Genomic DNA, 15,721 nt, shown 5'->3' with positions numbered 1-15,721 from the left:
GAAGGGATTTAGTGCCTTCTCTGCTGGGATACACATTTGGGGCTTGATCTGGCAAGGTCCTAAATGTGCTGCTCCTGACACTGTGAGCAATCAAGCACGTGAGTAAATTTAAACAGCTGACTCATTTCTTTGACTCTCTGTGTTCTATGTACATGCATTGGGTGGCATGTGACTGATGACTTCATGGGATGTCAGCCAAAATGTGCAGACTCTCATGCTGTTCAGACTAAGGGAGAAGTTAAACATCCCGAACACTTCAAGAGAATACATGTATTTATGTACTTATACACTTACACATACATATGTTTATATACATATAAACACAATTTTCTGTATGAATTCCATACATTTATATTTTCATGGTATTGCATGTTTTGTCTAAGAAGTGACAAAGTTTGAGTCTTGTCCTGCTGATACTGATGAGTTTACAGCCACAGATGAAATCTTTGCAGACCATATTTCTGGACGCTTCTGAAGAGAAGTAACACATTCTTAATGCATAAACTGTGTAATTTTCCCTAGTACTGCTCTAGAGTTACACAAAACAGCAAATATTCCTCTAAGTGAAGTAGCCTTGATCCCATTTGAATTTGAAAATTAGTAAAATCAAATGTTTTGCAATTAAGGATGCTACAAATAAATTCTGAAATAGTCATGGAAGTATATATCTATATTACATATATTTTTACAGCTTTCATCACATCTTTGTGATCTTTGAATCTCCGCTGGAACATAAGGCCAGTCAGCACAGAAAAGATTGAACTCTGTAATTGCAGAAGACATTTCCTCAGACATTCATGGGCACTGTGGTTTTGGCAGGAAATTTCATACATCCTGACAGAGATGGTGCATTTTCACAAAAGTATTTTCCTTTCCTATTTCCACATAAATCTGTGGAAGTTGCCACCATCTACAATGGGAACAGAAGTGGGGGAAAAAAAAGAAGGCACAGGATCCTTCCCTGACTTTGCTGTTGAACTTCTGCAAAAATTCCAGAAATTCATTTCATCTTTCCATGTCTTGATTATCTCAGATGCAAACTGGGGATAATTGTCCCCACTGTTCTTCATAACACACCACAAAATCCATACAGGAAAGCTAATATTTAAACAACACCCAAACTGTACTAAATCTATAAAAAAAGATTCCATTACTTTGGCTAGTGAGTTTGGATTGAGTGCTCTAATACTAATCTGGCTATCATTATTATTGTATTATTTTTATGTATATTATTACAAACATGCACATCTATATAGCTTCCATATTTCACGTGTTTTAGGTTTTTATCACCATGGTCACTGAAGTAATTAAGGTGATAATAAATTTATCAGTTTTAATTACATGTATTTAGAACTGTATTCCTCAGTTTACATACCCCCAGTGGTATTTCTTATGGCATGAATTTTCAGACTGGTAATAGAAGCTAAATAAATTTTCCCTCAAAAGTTTGTGTAACACGTGAAACCCAAAGGCATTATGCAGTTATATTTTTCTGAGTCACAATGTTTTTTGTAAGAATAGCTGTGTATTTAGTTCAACAATGAAACTCAAACTGTTTTACTAATGAAAAAGGAGCAGGCTATTGAAAGCAGATAGTTGGCTCATTCAATGTGCCTCTCATGAATGATGCCACTTCCCTTTTGACTGGAAGTTAATAACCCAGACTTTGCATTCTACAAAGTATTTATAGGACCTTCTGTGATAAAGATATGGGAAATACATTCCACAAAGAAAATAGAACTTCTTAGCTTGCAACAGCAAAACTTCAGCATTTACCAAACAATTTTATGTAGCTTCTAGCTTCATCAAAATTACTTTTGATGAAATTATTTATAGGTTTTCCCATGGGCTTACCACTACCATTGGGCTGCTGCACAAGCATCAAAAAATTTATGAAATTTTGGTAATATTGGGAAGAACAATTACTTGTTTTTAGATACAGGTGGATTCATTGGCATACTGAAGGCAATGGGAAAACTCCAATACCACACAATAAGACAATACTTTATATAGGGAATTCAAGAAACCTTAAATAAAAACATCCAAGGTGAACATCCATATTTTAATTAGTTCTCATTAGAGTAATCTGCACCTATGACTTCTTTCTTTAAAGAGTAGTTATAGTTTCATAATATATGTCTCAGATATTTTTATTCTTTCCCATTTGTATTCTTTGGGCTTTGTTAATTTTTAATTCTGTGTATAAATTTAATTACTTCTTGCCTTGGATATAATTCCATAAAAATCTGTGTATCAGGACTGTTCACTCTTCATGCAAAACAGCTGAGCAGCCTGGTCCCTGACCAGGTTCTTCACAGTGGACCATGACAAAAGGGTTCTGAAAGATATAAGTCAGTCTTAAAAGATTGCTTAGAAAAAGTGCTGAGCTGATGACCAGAAATAGTGAGCTGCATTTTTAAAGACCCATTGCAAGAACTACATAAAAGCATGTTACAACTAGTGACCCAGAACCACAGAGTATTTAATGAGTGGTTACTTTAAGAGTCGCCAAGGGGTGTATAAATTCCTCCCAAACCTCTCCACTACTCCGATGAGTGTAGAATTTATAGGGCATAGCAACATAGTAGGGACATTGTTTTTGCCAACAGCATGCTCAGGTGTGTTAGGAAAAACATTGCCAGCAGTTAAAGGGAGGTGATCCTGCCACTCAGCACTTTGAGACACAGCTGGACTGCTGGGTCCAGTCCTTTGCTCTCCAGTACAGAGGGACATGGATATGACTGGAATGAGTCTAGAAAAGGGCCAAGAAGGTGACTAAGGGTCTGAAGCATCTGGCATGTGAGGATAAACTGAAATAAGAGGGATGCACTAGCTTGGTGGAAGGCAGGCAGGTTGTTAGCAATGCATATATATATATATGCAGGAGTGAGTATACATACCTGATGGGGGCTTAAAGAAGAGAGAGCCAAGGTCTTTTCAGTGATGCCCAGTGACAGGATAAGAGACAATGGGTTCAAACTGAAATAAAGAAAACTCCGTTTAAACATGAAAAAGCTTCTTCACCATGACAGCTGACGAAACACCAGCAGGTTGCCCAGAGAGGGTGTAGAGTATCCATCCCTGGAGCTATTCAAAACCAGGTGGTTGGACTAAGTGACCTCCAGAGATGCCTTTCACAGTCAGCAGTTCTGTGATTCTCCTTCCCTAGGTAAGGAATTTTGGCATGTAGCACAGCTCCTCCTGAATTTTGTCCCTTCATCTGACAAAGATACACCACCTTCAGCCTAACTGCAATTTCTTGTTTTCCCAAACCACCTTCTAATTTCAGCAAACATTTCTTGGGGCACTAATCTTGAATAAAACATATTTTAGCATGAAAATATGAGGGACAATTTGTATAATGTCAGTTTTTTCATTTATAACTAACATGCTTAGATTTAGATGGCTCAAACTCCATAAGAAGGTAAACTTTATTTCTAATAATACCTAAAGACTTGGGGGGAAAAACCACCACTGTGGATATTTTCCTCTAAAAAGGTATCTAAATGTTGATTATATCTAGATTTGAAATGTACGATTACATAAATTTATGATGTTAACATCAATTTATTTTTCAAGAAACTTCTACTTATAACAACCATATGCACAGAAGTCAAGAAAATGTCTGACAGCATAGCTTGGGAAAAAAAAGATGCACTATAGAAAATAATGTGATGTAGTTGACAGCTGCTACTCCCCCTTTAACTCTTATTCAACTTCTCTTATGTTAAATAGTATCTTCTTTTATTTACCATTCAATACTAACATAGTTGTCATCACCAGGCCCTCTGAAGCTGAACTGTTTCTGCTGTATACATTTTACTGGATAATATTGGAAAATACATTTTTCTCGAAAAGAAACAGGTAAACGATATAAAATATTCAAACTACTTGTGGAAGCACTCTTGAAGAATGTGAGAACATCTCAATAGCTTACAAGAGTACAAACACTGAAATCAGGAAGACTAGATTCAGACTTTACTTTCTCAAGGCTGGAGGCAGTTTGCATGCATCATTCTAGCCATCGTCTACCTCTACTTTTGTTATGCTTCTACAAAAGCCCAAGAAACCTGCTTCTTACAATCCACAAAAAGCATGACAGTGTTCATAATAATCACAGGGAATTCCCAGATTTGCCACGATTGACGAGTGGCTCTCACATTGCCCTGTGGAGTTCAGTGGGGAAGTCAATCAATGGGTGTTTAACTCTGGCTGGCATCCTCTGCACTCACTCCTGCAGTCTGGCTGCTCCTGCCTCCTGCCAGCACCAACTCCAGAGCTTTTTTTATTGCAGGGCTGGCAGCTGCCTGCATGTCTCTCTGCTCCAGCCAGCGCTGCACAGAGACATCTCTCAAGTGCTGGCAAGAGAGCTCAAAGAGATTCCAGCAGGCAGAGGAGATCCCCTGCCAGGCTAAAGGACTGAGGAAAAAGGAATCGCTGGGCTTTTTAATCCTTTTTTTTCATGTCTGTATAAAGGACAGCAGGAAGTACGTGACCCCAAAGGAAAGAATTTTCTATCAAAAACAGCACCATTCTTTCTGTAAGCCTTTCTGTGCTCTCAGAAAGAAGCAACTTTTGCTTCTTGAAGGGATCAGAAGGAGTCTGCCAGGGTGACAAAAGAAAAGGAGAAGTTAACCTCGTGACAATGATAATAGGTTAAGCCAGTATGAAGGAAGCTTATACTGCAAAGATCTTCTAGGACTGAGAAGAAAATTGTCTTTGGTTCAGCAAAAGAAGAAATGCAACACCAGAGGATTAAAAAGAGAAGGAACACAGTAAAAACGAGAAAACAAAGAGACGCCCCTTTGCAGCAGCACTTTGAATAAACAAAGCTGCAGGGGGCACAATGAGAGACAGGACATGACTAAGCCATACAGGCAGAGAGAACTGTTAGTAGGCCTGTGCTACAAGCAGTAAGATTTCAACACAATCGAGTGGGAATTAAAAGAGAGGGAAGATGAAAACATGAGTCATGGATGATATTCAAAACTATTTGTAAATAGGAGCATCCAGGGCACAATCTCTAGACAGTCAAAAAACTGAAAAAACCACAGATGGAAGCCTAGCACATCCCCAGCAGCAGAAAAAAGAGGAGCCAGTACTAAAGATTCAAAAAGCAAAAGAAGAAATGGGAAAGGACGTTTTTTTTGGAAGTGCACTGGGGTTTTTTTAAGTGTTTGCTGGATTTGGGAACGAGTGTTTCTAAAGCAGTCCATCACTCAGAGCCAATGATGAAACACAGGCCTTTATGTCTAAGTTGTGGAGATATCCACATGATATCCAGCTGATGGAGGAAGGATTGAGCCATACTGAAGGAGATGTAGGATTAGAGAACTTTTGAACAGCATGTTTGGAGAGGTTAGAGATGACAGGAATAAAATAGATGAAGTGATAGGTACAGGAAGGGATTCCAATGGGTGTTTTTATGACAGGGATGATTTGTGACTACCTACCTTTATTTGAGAGGAAACTTAAGGACTTTGAGAAATAGAAAGGAAAAAAGGCAGGAAGAAGTAGACACACAGGATAGGAGGGGAAGAGATAATAAGAGATGAAGTAAGAGAAACAATGAAATCAACATCTGTGTGACAAATCAAGAAGTAAATATAGAAATGGTTAATGATAGAAGTAATTAATTCTGTATTTAAACTTTGGATTTTTTTCTGCAGAAGAAAATGAGATGGTTGCAGTAGAGCCTATTTGTTCAAAGAAGGAGAAAGACACCGTGAAGTCCAAAGGAAGAAAGTAGTGGTTTTTTTAGGAGAAAAACTGGATGTAGATCTATGACTGAAGTGAAAAGATGAGAACATAGTGATAGTCAGCTAAAATGTCAGATTAAGTATCATCAGAGAAAAGTAGCTCAAGGGTGAACATGTGCATGCAGAAGTGATAATCACTGCCCCATAGTCAGCATCTTATCTACAATCAGAGTTAGCCTCTTTCATTACAGCAGTGCAACTGATGTCCAAAAATTATTCAGAAAGCTTCTCAGACATGCTCATTTCAGCCAAGGTGGAGTTAATTTTCTTCACAGTGGCTGGTATGGGGCTGTGTTTTGGATTTGTGCTTTACACAGTGCTGATAATGTAGGGATGTGTTTGTTGTTTCTGAGCAGGGCTTACACAGAGCCAAGGCCTCCTCTGCTTTCGTACTGCCACACTGGCAAGGGGGCTCAGGGTCCATGGGAGGCTGGGAGGTGACACAGCCAGAGCGGGTGACCCCAACTGACCGAGGGGACATTCCAGACCATATGACATCATGCTCAGTATGTAAAGTGGGGCAAGAAGGAAGAAGGAGATGACATGTTGGAGTGATGGCATTTGTCTTGCCAAGTGTAGTGGGTTGAGCTTGGCTGGGTGTCAGATGTCCCCCCAAGCCACTCTATCAATCCCTCTAGCTGCTTCCCACACAAGTCATCCCTGTTGCCCCTCTGCTACCAAAGCTTGGCCATGCAAACCCAGTGCACCAAGTAACTGCTATGTGTGAAGGGGCCCTCCTCTCCTGGGGATGGCTGAACACCTACCTGCCTATGGGAAGCAGGGAATTAACTCCTTGGTTTGCTTTGTCTGGGAGTGCAGATTTTGCTTTCCTTATTAAATTGTCTTTATCTCAACCCATGAGTTTTCTGACTTTTGCCCTTCTGATTCTCTCTCCCAAACCTGCTGGTGGGGCAAGGAGCCACTGGCCAGGTTGCTGGCTGGGGTGAAAGTATGACATCAGATCAGCGTGGTCATGCAATAAACAAATGGCTCTCAAAAAAACTAGATAAACCAAAAAGGAGGAAGAACAAAACCAACGCAAAAACCCTACAAATACCCCCTTCAGGGTGTAGCTGATTATAACTTTTTCCGCTCCAGATAGTACACTTTATTTTCAATTTTCAGTCTCACAATATACCTACCTCCTTAGCCTTGTGCTCAAAATTTACAAAGCTTTAGCTTGTCAGCTCTGGGAATTCTCTGACTTTCCTCTGAATATTAGTTACATAATAGCTTGAGCAAAGCAATCAAAGCAGTGATAGGTCAAAAGGAAGATTTGCCTGAGGTGATGCAGGAAGTTGATGGCAGAGCTTGAAGCTGAATACACATTTCTCTGCTATTCCGACAGCACAAAAACCAACAGAGCCTCCTTGATTGTTTGGATTTTGTTGGCTTCTTTCCAAAGAAGCACTGTTTCTGAAGCCAAAGCTACAAAATGCAATGGCATTGAAAGAGCTAATAAGCCAAAGAGGTATCCCCAAATGGCACTGTTTTCTAGCTCTCAATGACGCTTCCATGTTACTAATAAATGATATATCTTACAATCAATATTTTCTACATGCATGCTGTACTTTGTGTCATTTCAACTGCCTGTGAATGCGTACAGTTCTTGAGATACTAAGCAAAGACTTTCTCTGGGATGTTACATTCCTCACCTTCAAAATAGTTAGCTCCAAAAATGCCACAGGTTTTTGCTACTGATATTTCTAGTTACAAAAGGTAGACTTGAAAGTCATTGTTCAATCCCTCTGTGTCTGTTCTGTGGGACTAAATGACAACTACTGAAAATTTTAGTTGGTAAGTGGTGGTGACAACAAATACAGCACTGGAATTTAGAGAGATGAATTCAACATTTTTTGACATTGCAGAACAGTGTAACATTTACTTGTCAACAGTGCAGGATGCAGTTAATAGACTAAGCAAGGAACTAAGCAAGGGCCAGGACTCCAAAGCCCGCTCTTCTGAGGTGACAGCAGTGATTGAGATGACACATCCTGCACTTCAAATTGCACTCTTCAGGTTCTTCAGGGGTTATGATTTATCTGTGACTGATTAGGGAATGGGCTAGGCACCATGGTCTTACTCTTCTCCATGCTATAATATTCTCAGAAATTTCCAGATTTTTCTCCCATGAGTTTATCGGGCATCAGCTTATTGAGAAAATGCCTTCAGAACTGAACGTGAAGAATCAAGTATTTAAGAACTGAAAAACTGTGAAATAGGCATTTAATTAATAAAAAGGATGGTTACAAGTTATACTGATATTCATTATTATTTGCATTATCAGAGTCTAGGCACTGCTGCTCAGAAAGATGATGCTTTCATGGTACTTGGAATAAAGAAGCAAAAAGATGTTTTTATCCCTGGAAATTTATTGTTTATGACAATTGATAGCTGATGGATCCTGACTAATGGGGAAAAGAAGGGCATTAATAAAAGAATTATCATTGGCACAATAGTAACATCCCACCTCAGATGTGTAAAGTTCCTATAGCCATGAGGAATGGCTGCTCAAAAGCAATTACAGTGAAATTTTATAAGGCAGAGGCAAAGCTCTAAGTATGTTGAATGCCCTATCTGGATCTCCATTTCTCTTTAAAGAAGCTCATCAGAAACTGTTTTGCTAAAGAGAAGTGTTTGTAAAAGTTGCTTTTTTTACAGAAGTCATAGGGAACATTGTGAGGACATGGGTTCTCAGTCATGAGTTAAGGCTTGTCATAATGAATTACAAATTCTTTACTGATTTTGACATTAAATTAGCACAGTTTCTTTGGGTTATTTCTCTGAGCACTCCAAAGAGACATACTAGGAACTTATAATAATTGCTCACTGGTCTTTTATCTAAACTTGGGCACAAACCTTTGCCACTGAAAAATAAGACTGGGCGCTGCTTAGGAACTACCTAGCGCAAAAAAACAGCCTAATAAGCAATTTCTACAAGCAGCCTTATCCAAAGCATAAATAAGATAAAAACTGAGACAAGCTAAGATCTTGGGGAGTGCTCTCACTTAATTACCTGGTAATACTTCTCTTAGTATTTTTTGTTTTACAAGTCCACAGGCTGCTCTCCACCATATAAAACTGCTTCAGCTGCTCTCCTCAGAGTAGGAATTGGTTATGATGGCACATACCAGTACTGTTATCACAAGGGCCTAAATCTGAAATGATGCAAACTCATGGTGACTTCTTCTACTCGTTTATTTGTAGAAGAAAGATCAGACGACCGGCCCAAATCGGTGTGTTTCTATCCTTTCACTTCAGTGGAGCCGCAGTGAGGGCAGCTGGCCACTGCTGCTGACATTCTCACGGTCCCGTTTATCGCACCTCGGGCACTCCGGGGCTCCGGCTGGGAGCCGCCCTGGGGAGCAGCCGGCACCCCCAGCCGGGGCTCCCGGGCGGCGCCCGGCCCCGCCGCATCCCTCCAGGCCCAGGCCGGCCTGGCGAGCACCGCTCCCGGGGTCACCGGAGGGGCCTGGGGCCGCCCGGGCCGCTGGCGACGGCTGTGCCCCCGAGCCGCCCCCGGGAATCTCGGCGGGCGCGGCGGGAGTGGAGCGGAGCCGAGCGGAGATGGCCCGGCCGGGTCACGCCCGCCCCCGGCCGCGCCACCGCCCCTTCCTGTCATGGCCGCGGCCGGGCAGTGGCAGCGCGGCGGGGCGGCGCGGGCCGGCGCCTTCGGCTGCTGAGCGCCCCGCGGGCGGCGCGGAGCGGGGACCGCCCCAGGCCGGAGCCGGCGGCAGGAGGTGACTGAGGGGCACCGTGCGGGCAGGGCCGGCCGGGGGCTGCCCCAAGGAGCGGCCGCCCCGCAGCCCCGCGGAGGCGGGACGGGAGGCGCGGGCGCCCCGGGGCCGGCAGGGTCCGGCGCTGGCCCCGCCGGAGTGCGAGCGGGGCAGCCGCTTATTCGGGTGTCCCAGCGCGGGTTTTTGTCGTGTGCACCCCGCGAACGAGCCATCCCCGCGGTGAGAACTATTGCGGAGAGGGCGGTCCGGGCTGGTCCCCGCGCGCTCCTTGGGAGCGCCTTTCCAAGTTGTAGGAACCACGACGGACCTTTGTCCCGCAGTGAGGGTGACCACGGTGGCACTGCCCCGGAGGTTAAATTCACGCCCTCCCCCCCCCAGTGTACCGCAGTCTGTCCATGCTCCCGCATCCCGAGGATGGCCGTGTTAGGAAGTGTGGGAGAGTGATGTGCAGCAGCCATCAGGCCCTAAACACCTGGTGAAACAGGCCCGCGTAGCAAGGCACCGGGTAAGCAGGCTCTGGTAGCTGCAGGCAGGAGAGCCTGTTCTGACTTTACCTCTCGGTAAGTCCTCAAAAGATTAGTTTCCACAGAGTTACATAACAAGATAGCAAATCCACTGTGGGTGTCTCATGATAATAAGTCATTTACTTTGGTAATTGGGAAGATAAAACCTAGATTTCATGAGCCCCACACAGATACCTGTAATGCACCAGTCTGTTGGCTTTTGGCAAGAGAAAACCAGGGGATGAGGAAGGAAAGTCATGTAACATTCCTTTTGTTTTCCTTGTAGATACCAGTGAAGTACCTGCTGTCCACCACTTTCTTCATTTAACTTCCCCTTGGGGTCAGCTGCTTGTCAGCATGCCTTCAACTGAGAATACCTCCAAACTTTTCCTGGTCCTCGTGTCACTGCTGCTGGTGCTGCCCGTAGTTGAAGCCCTGGATGCAGGAGATACCATTGCCTTCCTCCTAGGCCTCGCTGTCAGTGTCGTCGGATTCTGCGCCTGCCTTGGCTTGTACGCAAGGAGAAGGAATGGGCAGCAGTGACTTCAAGAAAATGCTCAGATGAAGTGAATTTCTGAACACAGCTTGGGGTTGGGTGTGACTGAGCTTTGGTTCTGGAAAACTTTCCAAAAAAATGTAGTAGATGTTTCTGCAAATCCCTCTTACTGTTCAGTATAACAGAGTAAAGATGGTACAAGACTGTACTAGTAAAAGGGATTTGTATGATCTGTCCTCATTACAAAAAGATAATTTTATATTGTTTGTGATTAAATATTGCCTTAAAGAAGGGTAGAAACTTTTTGAATGGGGAAGTAAAACTATAGAGAGGCTCACAGTAAGAGTTTATAAATTTAGCATGTGAGGGAGGCCATCAACAAGTTCCATAATTTTAGTTTCAATATTAAATCAGGAGGAAGCAGCTCTTATCTTCCAGTCAAGATGACAAGAATTTTGAAATTAGTCCTAACCAGGTAGCGAGCGAGCAGACTGCTCTAACTTGTGTGCTCATGCTCATGTTCTCTGTAATGACAGTTAACACCTAACAACTCACTTCTGCTGTCACATGGATGAGACTTAAGAGAGCTAAGGAAACATGAAAGGTTTTCTTTTTTCCTTTTAGAATATTTTAGAGTATTTTTTATTTTAGAATATGCCACTCCTGTAGCCTGTATTCTTATTATCAAGTAGATACACCTAAGAATGAGATCACCATTTTTACTTAACATGTATTTCACAGAAAAGTACATGTAAGGCTATGTAAATCAGATTAGGAATATGGGCTTTGTCTCTTGTTTGTTTTTTTGTACTCAGCTTTTTTCTAGGCACACCAGTTTTAAGGCTTAGTTCATTTGATTTTTACACTTTTTTCTCCAAACCTGAAGACTTAACTATTTTGATGAGGAATTTGTGTATTTCTGCATTAGAAGGTTATTAGAACTATAACAAGACCATTGTGCACGTTTCTTTTATAATGTAGAAAGAACTTGCTAAAATTCTGGGTTTAGTCCATTGTTCTTGTGGATTCCTTGTGACAAACCTATGTTGCTAGTTAAACATTTAGGCTTCTCTAACTGATGCATATGACTTCCACAGAAGATTGGGACCAAAACCAAAGTAAAAAATCCTGGTGCAAAATGGGAGATGTAAACAGTCTTATTCTATTCATGTTCAGTCAGATTGTGTTGTATATGGTTGAAAGACAGTAGTGTGTCTGTTTCTGTAAGTACCAAAGGTGAAATGGCTCAGCCAAGAATGTCTGCCACAAGTCTCTCTGACTTGTTAGGGTGTTCCAGCTTGAGCCAAGGAGCACAATCTGTAACAGAAGCAGAATAAGGAGCATAGGAAGATGAGCTCTCCACAGCTCAAAGAATTTCCTTCTGATCTTGTGCTGTGGACGCTGCCACTCTTTGCTAGAAATCTTGGCTTTTATCTTTCAGAGTTATGTGTTTTGATTTTTGTATTCTTCTACTTCCTCTGTGCCTCTGTTCAGTAGAGCACAAAGCAATGGCTATGGGCAGGTCTTATGTAGGTAATTGGGTGGGCAGATATGTTCTCCAGATCCTGATTTCTGCAGGCCATTTTTGGAAGAGAGGGACAGAATGCACAATTACCATGTAGAAATGAAATGTACAGCCCTAAGAGGACCTTCAGACAGAGGTATCACCTTTGAAAGCTCCTTAGCAGCAATAGATGATCCTGCTCATGATAATTCAACTGGGTGGGTGCAAGCACAGATTGAAGTGTGATTTTTGATGTTCCAGCTTAGCTAAACAAAAAAAAACCAAACAAACAAACAAAAAACCAAAACAAACAAACAAAAAAAATACCCAATAAAACCCCCCACAAAATTGCTACTCAATTCACTTTATAGTTCCCAAAGTTAAAAAATATTGCCTAATTTTTTCAGTAAAATATTAGGTATTGCTCTTTCAATAGAATACATTTTAACACAAGCAGATTTTCACTGACTCCTTTATCTATACCTTAGAAAAGATCCCTGGCAATAGTTTCACAGGATTGGGCAACAGTTTTTCACTGCAGGAGAACAAAATTGTAACAGAGTTAATTATCTCAGGCAATAGGGCTATGAGACATTGTATTATTTGCCCAAAGCTGTATGTACTTCACTGAAAGGCGTTTGCACAACATAATGGCTTTGTTTCCTGGGTTCTGATAGAAGCTTTATTGTTAAAGACTTGCATTTGTCAATTACTTGAGTGTAAAATCAGATACCCCTGTTTTTCCTCTGTCTTAATAAACTTTGATGTATGATTTGTCAACAGCTTGATGGAGTAATTCTTATAAAAAGGAAAATTGAGATGACACAAGTGACTGTAACTGTTGGATTTCCTTCTGTTGACTGTTATTTTGATACCTACTTTTGCTTATGTTAGATAACTTTATGAATGAATGTATCATAAGGTATGATTTCAGTTAACATTTGTACTTCTCATGGTCCTACTACTTGTTTATCCCATTTCAGTAACTGTTACTTTAAAGCACCTCAGGGGGCTGGTCCCTTTAGTTTGACACAGTCATCTTGTAGTTGCAAAGAATCCTGTTTGTCTGGTACAAGGAAAACTTGAAGTATTTATTTTTCCTTTTGACTATGAGTTTTCAATGTATCTTACGTAGTTGCCTTTATACCAGAAAAGCTATTTATGTCAGTTTTCTTGCTGGCGACACAAGGGTATAAAAGACCATTTTCTGTTGGTTCGTTTTGGGGTTTTTTTGGTGTTTTTTTTAATGAAATACTATTTGAAGTTTTTTAAGAGCTAGTTTTATCCTAGCATTTTGTGAAAACGGTTCTAGATCTTTCAGGATTTCAGCTACTGCACAAATCAGTTCACTTTGTGCACTAAGCTAGTACTATTAGTAGCTGTTTTCAGAGCAGGAAGTAGAAACAGCCTGACAATGTCCACCTCTTAACAAACATAACCTACCCTCTGATAAAAAACCTGCAACAAGAAAGAGTAGCTTTTGACTGCTATGATTTCCATATGCTTTAACAATAGTGTAGCTAAAACACCGCCATCCTAAAACATCCTCTTGTGTACTGACTAGACACAGTTAGACACAGTCTGAAACCCTGGTTCCTCTTTGCATAGTGCTTTGAACAGTCCACGTACAGTCTCTGTGAATGGACAGAAGGCCTTCACTTCTCCTGACATACCTTCAAGTGCTGCACACCAGCTAGGCCTTACCATTCTGCTGTGAACAGCAGTACCTCGGGCTGCAATACAAAGGTTTCACACAGTTCCTGATCCACTTGCTTCTCTAGTGTGTCAACGCTGGTAAACCTCTTTCTCCTACTCAGATAAATCCTGCTGCTGCTGCTGCTGCTGCTTTAATACTGTTGTGAGGCCTGGCAGTTCTATGATATCTTGCATTTGAGGACCTTTATTATTTACAGGTATTAATGCTTGCATCCCAATTGTATCCTCGGAGCAAAGTAGAAGGAGAATCCCTGTCTTATGATGGAGTCACAGGAAGCAGTTGGCATCTCCAGGATACTCACTGATTTTTCAGGCTTGTGGTTCTCAGCCACTATGCCTTTCCATGGAAACTGTCCCTGGGCTAGCCCAGGCTCTTGTCTACTGACTAGACACAGTTAGACACAGTCTGAAACCCTGGTTCCTCTTTGCATAGTGCTCTTTACATAAGCTGTGTGAGAAGGGGAGTTCACTGTTTATAACAAGAAAAACAATGCTAAATGGATGAACCGATTTACACTAAATGGTAAATGCACTAATTATTATGCTACAGAAGTAACCTTTCCATTCATTTCTACATCTGATGAAAGGTTTGGCAGATCTAAACTGGTGTAATGATGAGATTGTTAGGAGTAGTGGAAAGGAGAGCTTGAGTCTGGTGTCCTCCCAATTTACACTTGAACAAACAGTAAATGATCTGAAGTCAACAGGAAGTATGTGTTGTTCACCAGATAAAAAAGTGAGACTACTAATTCAGAACCAAATGCAGCACAACACACATTGGGCAAGATCTGATGTGACTACTGATGCAAGGGACCCAAACTATTTAATTCCTGCCAAAATCAATGTTCAGACCTTTCAAGTGACAAGTTTTTAATACATTAGACAGTGACTACATTGCTAAATGTTCAGTTCTTAAAGAACGTAATCAGTTTTTAAATTACAAAGATTTTCAGTTCACATGAATACACAGTTACACCAACTATTACATTTGGAAAACAAGTTTTCCAGCAAGCAACCTGAATTTACATACCAGGCATGATATGGTAAATAACATAAAAGTACATCTTTCTTTGAACTAAAATTAAAAGAACAATAAAATTATTATATAAAATTATATAGGCTTTCAAAATATTTCCAAACCTTGTACTGTTTCCTCAGTTCAGTTTCTCTGTAATGGAACTTGAAAATGTGTGGGAAGCTCTGTCACATTGAGGTACAGGCATACTAGACATTCAACAGAGCCTTTTGTTTCTGGATTATTCATCTGATCAGATCAAAACAGAGATTTTCATGAAAAAGATAAAACCAAATGTCCCTTTAGTATGCTAAGCAAAGAGACACATATAATCATAGAATCACAGAGTGTTAAGGGGTTGGAATGGCCCTTAAAGACCATCTAGTCCCAACAGCCCCTGCCATATGGGCAGAGACACCTCCCACCAAACCAGGTTGCTCAAGGCCTTATCCAGCCTGGCCTTGAACACTGCCAGGGTTGGAGCATCCACACCCTCCCTGGGCAACCTGTTCCAGTATCTCACCACCATCACAGTTAAAATTTCTTCCTAATATCTAACCTAAATTTCCCCTCTTTCAGTTTGTACCCATTATTCACTGTCCTGTCACTACAGTTCCTGATGAAGTATCCATCTCTTGCTTCCCTTTAGGCCCCCCTCAGATATTGGAAGCTTGCTATGAGGTATCTCTGCAACCTTCTCTTCTCCAGGCTGAATATCCCCAACTTTCTCAGTCTGTCTTTTAGGAGAAGTGCTCCAGTCCTGAGCTTCATGGCTCTCCTTTGGACTTGGTCCAAGAGTTCCATGCCCTTCTTCTGCTGGAAGCACCAGGACTGTACCCGGTAGTCCAGGTGGGGTCTCACAAGAGCAGAGTAGAACAGGAGAATCACCTCCTTCACCTGCTGGCCACACTCCTCTTGATATAGCCCAGGACACAGATGGTTTTGTGGGCTGCGAGTGCACACTGCTGGCTCACGTAGAGTTTTTCATCAG

The 15,721-nt window shown here is 41.6% G+C and overlaps 1 protein-coding gene across 1 annotated transcript; it reads left to right on the top strand.

The window, feature by feature from the left end:
• Positions 1-9,395: 9,395 nt before the first annotated feature.
• Positions 9,396-12,779, top strand: SMIM30 (small integral membrane protein 30). The gene is made up of 2 exons (XM_066549661.1): positions 9,396-9,499; positions 10,286-12,779. Exon 2 carries the CDS (start codon positions 10,357-10,359, stop codon positions 10,540-10,542), a length of 186 nt encoding a protein of 61 aa, XP_066405758.1. The 5' UTR covers positions 9,396-9,499; positions 10,286-10,356; the 3' UTR covers positions 10,543-12,779.
• Positions 12,780-15,721: the final 2,942 nt, after the last annotated feature.

This window comes from Molothrus aeneus, chromosome 5, assembly GCF_037042795.1.
Source record: "Molothrus aeneus isolate 106 chromosome 5, BPBGC_Maene_1.0, whole genome shotgun sequence".
Classification (NCBI taxonomy): Eukaryota; Metazoa; Chordata; class Aves; order Passeriformes; family Icteridae; genus Molothrus; species Molothrus aeneus.
The sequence above is the reverse complement of the archived record's forward strand: the minus strand, read 5'-3'. Positions and strand labels throughout refer to the sequence as shown.

Coding starts and splice junctions, on each gene's coding strand:
- SMIM30 (XM_066549661.1), top strand. CDS start 10,357: ATGCCTTCAACTGAGAATACCTCCAAACTTTTCCTGGTCCTCGTGTCA.